The sequence below is a fragment of the Malus domestica genome, chromosome 11 (assembly GCF_042453785.1).
Source record: "Malus domestica chromosome 11, GDT2T_hap1".
In the NCBI taxonomy this organism is placed as follows: domain Eukaryota; kingdom Viridiplantae; phylum Streptophyta; class Magnoliopsida; order Rosales; family Rosaceae; genus Malus; species Malus domestica.
Genome location: NC_091671.1, coordinates 41,190,322 through 41,202,548, shown reverse-complemented (window position 1 = coordinate 41,202,548; position 12,227 = coordinate 41,190,322). Strand labels below are relative to the sequence as shown.

General features: G+C 41.0%; 1 protein-coding gene across 1 annotated transcript; it reads right to left on the bottom strand.

Annotated features, from left to right (window-relative positions):
• Positions 1-395: 395 nt before the first annotated feature.
• LOC139189572 (uncharacterized) lies at positions 396-833 on the bottom strand. Its single transcript, XM_070808555.1, has 2 exons — positions 789-833; positions 396-686 (listed from the first exon to the last, which is right to left on the bottom strand). Exons 1-2 carry the CDS (start codon positions 831-833, stop codon positions 396-398), a joined length of 336 nt encoding a protein of 111 aa, XP_070664656.1.
• Positions 834-12,227: the final 11,394 nt, after the last annotated feature.

The window sequence follows — 12,227 nt, the reverse complement described above, 5'->3', positions numbered from 1 at the left end:
ATGATCTTCCACTGTGCTTGTAGAATACTGAAAGCTCTCTCAACATCTTTCCGGTATACCTCTTGGTGTAAGGTAAACAACTTTTTTGCATCATTCCTAGGGTTTGGAATTGCTTGGACAAATGTCGCCCACTTTGGGTAGATGCCATCTGCCAAGTAATACCCCATACCGTATTCACAGCCGTTGATGTAGTAGTCCAGTTGAGGTGCTTTACCTTCCATCAAGTTATTGAAACGGGGTGAACGCCCAAGAATTGTAATGTCATTTTGGGATCCAGGGACTTCAAAGAAAGCATGCCCGATCCATGTGTCATATGAGGCAACTGCCTCTAACACAACAGTTGGCTTTCTCGACCTTCCGCTAAAGCCTCATTGCCATCCAGTGGGACAATTCTTCTAATCCCAATGCATGCAGTCTAATGACCCTATCATGCCCGGAAACCCACGGTCTTCAGCTTTGCGAAGAAGTCGATTCAGATCTTCTTGATTTGGCTCTCGGAGGTACTCGTCTTTGTAAACCTGAATAATTGTGTTACAAAATTCTTCAAGAGTATTAAGGCATGTAGACTCAGACATACCATTGGTTTCATCCATAGAATCAGCTGAGGAGCCATAGGCCATCATTCGGAGTGCAACAGTAACCTTCTGATGAGGTGAGAAACCAGGGCGGCCTGCTCTGTCCCGCTTCTGTCAAAAGTATAGATTGACCTGCTGGACATCACGAAGTAAACGCTCGAAGACATGACGTCTCATCTGGAAGCGACGTCTGAAATCCTCTTATGTGTACACCGAGTTGGGGTTGAAGTAGTTGTTCATCAAATTGGCATGCGCCATCGCTCTGTTTCGTGGTTTGTAAGAGCGACCAACAACAAAGCCACCCCATTGAGGTTGTTCCTTAGTTGGTTGACACACCATGGCCGCAGCCATGTTTTGTTTGTTGCGCCTTACTTGAACTTCTTCATCAGACTTCTCATCTTCTCGTCTCATTTGCGCCCATTTTGCTTCCAATTTGGGAGAAAAGGTTAGGCCATCTCCAACCGATGGCTGGCCAGATGGCTCGTTTTAGCCCTCTGGTCCTCCAAGATATTAATATCTTAATGAACAGTACAGGGCCATATTTGCCTCCGTCTCCAACCAAGGGCTAGAGGGCTCGTTTTAGCCTTGTCACAAAAAAACCATCTCCAACCAAGGACCAGAGGGCCATAAGGCCAAACATAATTTATTATTTAAAAACTACAACTTAAAATAAAATGAAACAAATTTTGTGAAATAGAAGTTATATGAAAAAATGGAATTTTAAAAAAATATGAAACAAATTTTGTAAAATAAAAGTTATAGGAAAAAATAGAAGTTATATGAAAAATTTTGTAAAAAAAAATAAAAAAAAAATCAAATGCAACGGCTAGTCAGCTAGCCATTGCATTTGAATTCTTTCTTAAGAAATCTTGTCGGTTAGGAATACATTTATATTAAGTAATAGAATGTATTCATGTCGGCTATAACCGACAGAAATAACAAAACATTAAAAAAAAAAAATGGCCAGCCCCGGGCTGGCTAGCTGGCTGCAGCCCTCCAGCCCTCTCCGATTCTGTGGGGTCCTCCCAGATTCCAGAGCCCTCTGGCCTAACCCTCGGTTGGAGACGGTTTTTGGGCTATTTTCGGCCCTCTAGCCCTCAGGATCCTTCGGTTGGAAATGACCTTACTTCTCTGAATACAAACCAACTAGAGAAAGAAAGAAAAAGAGAGAGAGAGAGAGAGAGAGAGAGAGAGAGAGAGAGAGAGAGAGAGAGAGAGATGGCTGAGACATCTAAATGGTGAGTGCCTAATTTGTTCTCCGATCTAGGAATGGAATTCATGCAACTAATCTTTGAGAAGAAGGAAGCTTGCCTCCAATATGCTTTGTTGTCGACTAATTTTTTTTTTTGAAACAAATTATCTACACTAAGGGATGGGGGAGTGAGTTAAGCCTTACAATAGGCTAGCAATAATGTGGTTCAAATTTCTCTTTGGCGAGAATCGAACCTAAGACATTTCACTTACAAGTGAAGAGGAATACTACTACACTGTAGTACTAAGTGGCAACTGTGGATGGGTTTTGAAAAGTTTGAATCTCATTTTAATTTTGCAATAATTCTATAAGGCAGTGGCAGTAGTGCCTTTTTCAATATATCGATTCTCATCATATTTTATGGCGTTGCTCAACTTGATTTTCTTTATCTACAACGTGCAATCCTTCCTTTTCTTATTATAGGTAATTAGGTACTGCTATAGAGGGCTAAGGTTGGTGGCTATTTCGAATCGAAAGGTTTAGAGGGCCAAAGAGCAGAAAATAGTCCGAAAATTGTCTCCAACCGAGGGCTAGGCCAAAGGGCTCGTGGGCCCCACAAGACAAAAAAGGACCAAAGGGCCAACCAGCTGGCCCAATCCAGCCAGCCAGCCCCGGGGTGGGCTGGATTTTTCATTATTAATGCATTGTCCTCTTTAGTGTCGGATTTATCCGACAATATTGTCCTCTCTTTTTTTCTTTTTCTTTTTTGGGCCAAATTTTTTAAAATTTAAAAAAAAAATCCCCTTTTTTTTTTCCTATAAATACCTACGTCATTCCTATACCATTTTTCACATAATTTTCACCATTTTAAAATTTAAGTTGTTGTAGTTTTTAATGTAAATAACAAATTATGTTTGACCTTATAGCCCTCGATTGAAGATGGTTTTTTGTCATAGGGCTAAAACAAGCCTTATGGCCCTTTGGCCCTCAGTTAGAGATGGAGACAAATATGGCCATGGACTTTTCATTAAAATATTAATATCTTGGAGGGCCAGAGGGCTAAAATAAGCCCTCTGGCCAACCTTCGGTTGGAGATGGCCTGAGTAATGCGAGGGATGCAAGAAGTTAGGTGTACACATAGAGAGTGCGCTCGCTTGTGAATGCAAAAGCATGTATTACACATGAATTCGGCTAGGCTTTTGCTGCTCAAGAATACTATTATGAATTGTTTACTAATTCGTATATTGTAAACTGAGAACAATTAAAATTATAATTCTCAATAAAGTTATTTTCTTAAATTTTTTAAAATCAAAACAAGAATGTTACTGAATTCATATAAGTTTTTGACTAATCACATGCATCACAATAAAAATCAATATAATTTAAATTCCCTTATTCGAAATGATTTGTTTTATATGCTAATGAAATTGTATTGACAATATTAAATAAACTACAATATATATTAACACTCACTTTTCTAATTATTCATATAAAATCACAGAACTACAATATATATTAACACTCACTTCTCTAATTATCCATATAAATCACAGACATTTCACATAAAAGCTTCAGAGAAAGTTAGTGTTAGTCTATGGACTTTAGTTGATTCGCTCTTTGGTCTCTGAAAAAAACATTTGTGAGTATTGATTTATGAACTTGTCACAATGTGGAGTAAGGATCATTTTGAGTAACTCTTTTATAACTTTCATCCATAATATTAAGTTTAAAGGTAGAGATGGAAGTTCTCATGGAGTACTCAAAAGAACTATTGTTCCACATTGTGACATATTTAAGTATCAATACTCATAATTTTTTAACTTAAGGACCATAGTCCACACACCAATACTCCATACCCTATAAATATTTTAGTTCCCGAGAAAATATTTGAGTCCTTTTTTTTTTTTCATTTAACAGTAAAACAACTGCCACTCAGTACTACGGTCTGGTGTTATTCCTCTTCACTTGGAAGTCAAAAGTCTTAGGTTCGAATCTTATGGATGGTGAATTTGATACCAAATTAGCTTGCCTATTGTGAGGTTTAGCTGAACTCCCCCTCCCCCTAGTGTAAAAAATATCGATGTACAAAAAAAAAAAAAATAGTAAAACAACTCAGTCGATGGTCAACAAGTATTTATCATAAACAGCCAAAACTTACCCTCCAATTTCATAAATGTCTTTTTTTATTTAAACTATCAATTATAGCCAAAAACACACCTAAATAGACCTAAATGCCCTAAAAATTAAAACCCAATTACACTAGACCTAAAATCATTTGAGTTCCATTCAATTCCAACTCATGTAATACATACAAAAGGACTACTAGCTTATGTACGATAAAAACTAATTTTGACTATCGGAAAGTAGATTTTACCGTGTAATGACCCATCCCCAAAAGTTACGGTTTTTATAATTTTAAAATGTGAAATTACGAAAATGCCCTTCGAGGTAAATATGTTGACTTTTGTTGACAACCTTGTCGTGTCATGTAAGATTCATTTTCTTGGTGTATCCTCGTAGTATTCGTCGTGATGAACGCATGGGCGCAAGCGGAATCGAATTTGGAGTTATAACGAAAGTTGGGGGCATTTTGGTAATTTTATTCAAGTGGAGATATTTCAATTTGGGGCCACTCTGGTGTTGACACGTGGCAGGTGATCCCATTTTCTTGGGGTGTTTCCTTCATCCCGTGATATATATATATATATATATATATATATATATATCTCTCTCTCTCTCTCTCTCTCTCTCTCTCTCTCTCTATAATCTTCTTTCTCTCTCAAGAATCTCGTTTTCTATTTTCTTCCCTCAACTCCCTCTCATATCTCCCTCACCTCTTTGCCATTTCCTCCCTCCTTTGAGCACACCCACACACCATCGTGGCTTACTCACTAGCAAACCTCCAAACTGCCAGCTAGGTTATATCTCTCAAACTCCCCTCCCTTAGCCTTTATCTCTTCCGTTCTCGTCTCTATCACCTCTGCAAATGCCAAATGGCCAAGATGCTGAAACCACCATCATAACTGTGTTAACTAGCCACATCAACCTTCTAAACAAGGAATTAAAACTTCAAGCTACAAACTCATGTTAGCCATGAAACCTACACTATACAGTGGCTCTAGTACTGTTCATTCTCTTCTCCGATTATGGTGAGCCTCAAGACCTTAAATCCTTCTTATTTCAAAGTCCTTATAGTGTTGTTAGTATGAAATTGATGATTGGATGAAGATTTAATGCAAGAAGCAACCTAGGAAAAATTCCTCAGATTTATGGAAAACTAGGAGCCGTGGCCATTCATCCACTTTCAGACCATTTTCCTTGCTAACACAGACCATGAATGGGCTTCCAATAGGTATAGGCTTGTTCTCTACATTCTTAACTTCAAAATGGCTTTTGAATCATAAAATTTAGTTAAGTATCGAACTAGAAATTAGCTCGGAAAGTTGGGAAGAAAATCTGCAAATTCTGGCCTCGCAAGGAAGGCGAGTAGGCCTATACTCGCGGGCACATAGGTTGCACATTATACTACAGTGATCGGCGTGTGGAGCACACGCACCTCTGCCAGAGGTTATGTGCTCCGTTGCTGTCCAGAGCACAGCCAATGACTTTTTTGGCTAACTTTCGGACGACTTATTTCGACAAGTGACCACCAGACCATCACCCTTGTGGTGATGCATGGGGGAACCCAAGGTCACTCCTTAAGTTTTTCGATGTGCCAAATCCGAATCCATTGTCCGTTTTCTGAAATTCGATTGTTTTAATACAGTTTTACTAAAAGGCCTCTGTATATGCGTTTAGGTACATCGGTGGAGGTGATCCCGTTCACACTAGTTCGAGCGGCTCTCGGGCGATAAAATATCAGTGAGTGGACCTCTTCTTAACTATTATTTTTATAAAATATTAGCCTAGCATGCATTGCATATTCCATGATTTGAATATGTTTTATATTATGCATTATGAACTTTTATAATCATGGTTTACGAATATTTTCTTTCTATTTTCAAATATTTTTCATATAACAAGTTATTTTTAAATTTCAGGGACGAAATTTTCTTAAAAGGGGGGGTAGATTGTAATGACCCGTCCCTAAAAGTTACGGTTTTTATAATTTTAAAATGTGAAATTACAAAAAATGCCCTTCGAGGTAAACACGTTGACTTTTGTTGACCGCCTTGTTGTGTCACGTAAGATTTGTTTTCTTGGCATATCCTCGTAGTACTTGTCGCAACGAACGCATGGGCGCAAGCAAAATCGAATTTGGAGTTATAACAAATTAGTTATATGCAAGCAAAGTTAGGGGCATTTTGGTAATTTTATTCAAGTGGAGATATTTTCACTTTGGGGCCACTCTAGTGTTGACACATGGCAGGTGATCCCATTTTCTGGGGGTGTTTCCTTGATCCCGTGATATATCTCTCTCTCTTTCTCTCTCTAGAATTCTCTCCCTCTCTATTTTCTTCCCTCAGCTCCCTCTCATATCTCTCTCACCTTTTTGCCATTTCCTCCCTCCCCCGAGTACACCCACACACCACTGTGGCTTACTCGCGGGCAAACTACCAAACCACCGAACTACCACCTAGGTTATATCTCTCAAGCTCCCCTCCCTTAGCCCTTATCTCTTTTGTTATCGTCTCTTTCACCTCTGCAAATGTCAAACGGACAAGGTGCCGAGACCACTATCATGACTGTGTTAGCCACATCAACGGATTTCATCAACCTCCCAAACAAGGAATTAAAACTTCAAGCTACGAACTCAGGTCAGCCATGAAACCTACACTGTACAGTGGCTCTAGTACTGTTCATTATCTTCTCCGATCATGGTAAGCCTTAAGACCTTAAATCCTTCTTGCCTTTTTTTTTTCCTCCACACAAAACTTGAGTGGGGGCAGCTGCCCCTTGGAGGGACTTAGCTAGTTCACGTCTAGATTTATATATCAATATAGATATATTGAGGATACTGTAGTGGTTCTTTGAGTCATTAGAGATGCTCTTACTCAATATATCCTCCATACACATTGGTAGTTGTAAAACTTAGTTCAACGTGTCTACTGATATATTTATGCTATTTTTAAGACTGTAATTCATAACTCATAGGGAATGAGATGGAGAGAGATTTTTCAGTGTGCCGAAAATACAGACGAATATACTAAGTGCCATAATACTAGTGGTTTGATGCTTGAATAAAAAATCCAACCACTTGTATTATGACAGTTGATGTAGCGGATCGTGTTCTCGGCACACAAGAAATTTCTCAGTGATAGGAGAAAAGGCACTCTATTGTAATCACTCTAAGAACAAAGAATGTAGGCTACAATAATAGTTAGTTGTGCTGCCTAATCCTCTATTGCCCATCTTTGTTAAGTAATTTCATCAATAATTGAATGTTAGTTTATTTCATGTGTCCAAGTAGCACTACTCACTAATAGAATAGTTATGCTTATTGTCAAAAGATATTTTTCTTAAATAGATGGCGCTTTACTCAACTACGAACAACAATAATGTTTATGCACTCTGGTGCGAGTTCGATCCCATAGATTCCTCCTTAGCATTTTTCAATTTAACCATTTGTATAAAAAAAAAATTAAAAAAAAAAAGACATTTTTCTAAAACATGAGATTGGGATGACCAGATACCTCTTCATCTACAAGGAACAATTTGTATTTTTATTTTGGTTAATAAGGAACAAAACTTTGATAATATATTTAGACAATCAATAATGGATGATGCCTGTAATCTAATAGGAGTCCAAGCAATCTATGCAATTAATTATCAAAGATATCAACTTGTCAGATAAACTAAATACTATAACTAATAGTTTTTACAAACAAGAAGAAAGGAGATGCATGTGTTGACCCTAAAAACTACCAAGCCTACGTGGCACGCAGGCTAAGTAATCTATGAGCTAACTACGTCATTCGGCTGAATGCGGGGCATGCCAACTCGACGGCTGAGCTCGACCGATGAGTAAATATGTTGACGTTGCGTTAGGTGCGCGGCTGACTTCGTCTTATGATTGCGACCGAGGAAAGAACACGTCTCGACCTCTTGGGTTCTCGAACCTGAAGACAAGGCTACTATTCTTACGAAGTTCACAAATCATCGTCGTCAGATTCGGTTATAGTGATGGTATTCATCACAGTAAACTCATGCTGAATCGACACCAAAGTGTAAGGGCACAAATACTCAAAGCGGATATAAGTCTTAACGGTAAACGTGGTTCGACCGTCGAAATGCCGAACTCTAAATCCCACTTGAGAGTATCCAATCATAAAATAACTTGGCGTGCAATGTGCCAAGCCTAACAAACTGTAACACCTCACTTCGTCGAGAAGGCTGATGAGATGACCTCAACCAATAAGGATTCGGAAACCCTTCTCGACCGAGACTTGGAGAGATAACCAGTCGCCCTCGACGCAGTGCTGTTTATGCCAACTGAAGATGCTGCGATATCGACTGATTCTATGGCAACAATGATGTTTATGCCAACTGAAGATATCACCGGTTGCCTTCACAGTGCTGTTTATCCAAACTGAAGGTATGTCGGCAAAAAGAGAAAAGAAAAAATCTCAAGGTTGTTGAGAGAATTTGCGCAGGGCAGTTGTGTATTGGATCCCATTCACTCCCATATTAGAACTTATTCTCATGATCCAACTTTATCTCGACCAATCCTATTCCTACTAGGACTTTGAACATAACTCGTTATCAGACCGTATTCAATCTCAGCGTCGTGATCCCGTCGAGACTCCCTCTCATAACAGGATTCGTCCACATTCCACTTTCCGATAGGATATGGCCAACTTCGACCGCGCGGCCCATGGGCTGAATATCTTCTAATGACATCTGTTTATAACTTCTAGGCCGAGGATGAATCTAAATTTGACCTATCCAACATTGGGCCGAAAAAGATCTAACTCAGCCCAAAACAGTATTTTTTGGGCCCAAACATTGCCCCATCACTTCTGAGGTCGTAGACCTATACTCCTTAGTTCGAGCCTCGACCTTGAAGAAGTGAAACTGACTCTCGGGAACTGCCACCACGCGCACTTATGAGACGTGATCCTATAATCTTGATTTCCAAACCGTCATGCCGCGTGTCAACCCCCTAGTTACCCTAGTAGCCTTTAATCATGATCCTCGAAACCATGCGACCGCCGAAGCGTCTCTCTTGCATTAAAACCGTCGTAACACACCATCGTGCGTCCTCAATCCGCGAAAACCTCGATCCTCTCGCCTTGATTTTCTGATCATGTACAATGATTAGTATATCTCCCACTTGATTTTACCCTTGATTTTGAAAACCAACCGTTTAGCCTTCCGTTCCCAAATGCTTATAAATACCTAGATCTCTTCCATTTGTACCTTACGCTCTCTTAAACCTTTGAAATTTTCTTGCCGTTCTGTTTTCTTTTAAAACCTTAAAAAAACCAGGGATTCTGACACTTTCATATCAGAAATTTCTAACCTTTCCTCAATGGCCTCCTTTGTCTCACAACTTTCTTCTGAGTGCAACAAGTGCAAGGATTTCATCGATCAACACGCTATCAAGACTCTGCGTTTCGAGGGTGAGTCAAACACTACTCACCAAGTTCTGGGCATCTTCAAGGATACGGTGCCGTCATCCATCACCAACCTATTCAAAAATATTGTTTGGCAAGTTTACTGCAAGGATTCGATTGGTCGAAGTGGTGCCAAACAAAACCCCAAGGATCCTGGCTTTCGCCTAATGCGAACTAGGTGATATGGGTCGTTCGAATGGAAAGGTTCTTCGGTAAAGAGTGGAAAACTCTTGGTATTTATGACGCTATCAAGTTCTCGACTATGGAGATTACAATGGATAAAGAGCTCATCATGGCAGCTCTTAGCCTCTGGTGCTCGGCTACCAACACCATGGTCCTTCCATTTAGTCCTATGACTCCTACCATCCTCGACATCTCGGCTATCATTGGGACTTCTCTTTCTGGCATCCCAGTCGACGCTACCCTTATTGGATACCCCTCTAACCTTAACCTCAAGGCGTTGTTTGACAATTGGGCCTTCGAGACATTGAGCTAGGAAGGTCAAGAGCCTTCAAAAGTCGATGTTCAGAAATTACACAAGAATTTTCTGAACTACAACACCATTATCCACCATTTTGCTGGTCGAGGAGAGGCGAGTCTTCTGAAAAGGAAACATGAGGCCTTCCTATTTTACTGGTATAACAAATTCATTTGTTGTACCAAGTCAAATAAATGCTTGGTCAAGAACATGCCGATAGCGGAAGCCCTGCCTAGTGGTCATTCTCTAGCGCTCAGCCCCGCCATCCTCGCCAACCTTCTTCGTTGCTTGGTAAAAACAACTCTCAACAAGATTGACCCGCACCAGAATGGACCCCTCTGGGTGTTCCAACTCTGGCTGCAAGTTTATTTCTCCATGTTTCGGCTAGAAGTCTCCGACCTCTAGTCTACTGTAGCGTTCGGCCTTCAATTGGCCTCTCGACCAGTACCCCCTCACCGAGCTAAAGAAGTCTTCAAACACCTCTTCAGCCTGGATGTCATTTCTGATGACGAATTTTTGATATCTTGTCGTCAAGAATATCCTTGCTCTACCAAGCTTCCCACATCGACTTAGAGTGACAGCGAGGATGCCGCATTTCGTCAAAACTAGGGGTCGTTCGTGTTAACTTGCCACCTTCCCCTTGGTTGTGATGCTCATCAGGCGAGTTGGGAATTTTATCACCCCCATTTTGCCGCCCGGCAGCTCAGTTACCTCCAAGGTTGCCCATTGCCTTTACTTTCTTCTCGCTCCCTTCTAACCTGAGGACGCGACTCTGGTTCTTCAGAAAGGGAGTGTAGAGACGCCGAGAAAGAATTTCAGGAACGATGTAGGAAATTTCATCTTCAACCAAATTCTCCTGAATCTCTCGGCACTGATATCTTCAGCGACTGGTGGGAAGAATATACGCATGACTTTTTTGGCACTTTGGTCGAGGAAGTAGTCAACAATTTTTTTTTTACCGGGCCAAGAAACCCTCCGCCCCCTAATCTAAAGAGGCACCCCAAGGTATACCCCCGTCTCCACCTATATTTTTTCTTTTAGACATTTGAGTAATTCAACTAACAGGGCTTCGCTTTCTTAGGTGGTCGAGTACTAAAACAGGCGGACGTGGTCACCCTTGTAATGGTCAAGAAAAAATTGGCCCCTTCCTCCAAGAAGACCAAAACCACCGCACAAAACCTACAGAGCAAACGACTTCACCCGATCATCGAGACGACGGGTGAAACTCCCCGTCCCCTGAAATACGTCAAGAAATTGGCAAAGAAAGGAGCTCGGGAGATTCATGTTATCTCCAGCCACACCACTAGGACAATCGCCCCGAGTGCCTCTCCTTCCGCTCCCGTTGCTCAAACTACGACGAATAATCGACCTTCTCAGGCTGGCCCGGCAACCCAAGCTCAACCAACACCTGAGGTCCCCGAGGTAGTGGTTGAGCCGGTTGCTGCACCCTCGGTTGACTTACATGCAGCTCCAGGGTCAACAGGAGTACCCGTTCTGGGAAGACGACTTCTTCGATTAGGAATGATCTCTCCAGGAATCCAAAGCATTCGGTGGTCATCTTAGAAGGGGTATGATTATGCTGTCAAATCCCTTTGCTTATTAAGTAACAAACAATTATTAACACTTTTGTTTTAGGATGATGAGAGTGACAAGACTCTGCTGGCGAGTCGCTCTCGACCAACCCAAGCTCATTCCATTGATCCTTCCACCGTGGTTGAGGCAGCCGATCAGGTTGATCCTCCTGTGGCCGATCGCGGAAAGAGGCCTATGGTCGAGCCTGAAGCGACGTCAGAAACTCCAATTCATTCTCAGGACCAAGACCTCGGCATCCCTCCTCAAGAAGTGACCTCGACTTTTGTAAGGCTCGATTACTTTCTATTGTCAATTTGTTATAACATGTCTCAACCGAGAAAATATTAAATGTCAGGTGCCAAGTTATTCATTTCACCGAAAATTTTATGTGCCGAAAGGTGTTATCTATATTTCTTGGCCACCTCAGTGGCCATCGAACATAAATAACCTTCATTGGCTGCATGAATTAAGAAGCAGTCTGAAACATTAGGCTCGGCCATTAAGTTCTTTAGATTTGAGCAATGAACCTGAAGACATGGCCGAAGTCTCCTCTCGACAGGTCTAAAACAAAAACCTTCTTGCTCTATTCTTTTGTGATTTTCCTTGTGCTTAAACTGTTTTCATGTGCAGCCTTCATGGGAAGTCGAGTTCGATGCTCTTCTTTCAAGCACTTCTAGAGCGGCTGGTCATTCGGCAGCTACAACTGAACCTACCGAATTAGCTATTTTTGTTCGGTTGTAAGAAGTTTTGTCTCTCTTAGCTTCACAAGTCCTCGAGCGTAAAGGTCTTGACTTGTTGGATGCATGCCTAAACGACCTCGGAAGTGATGGTCAATTGAGCGCCAAAGCTATCGT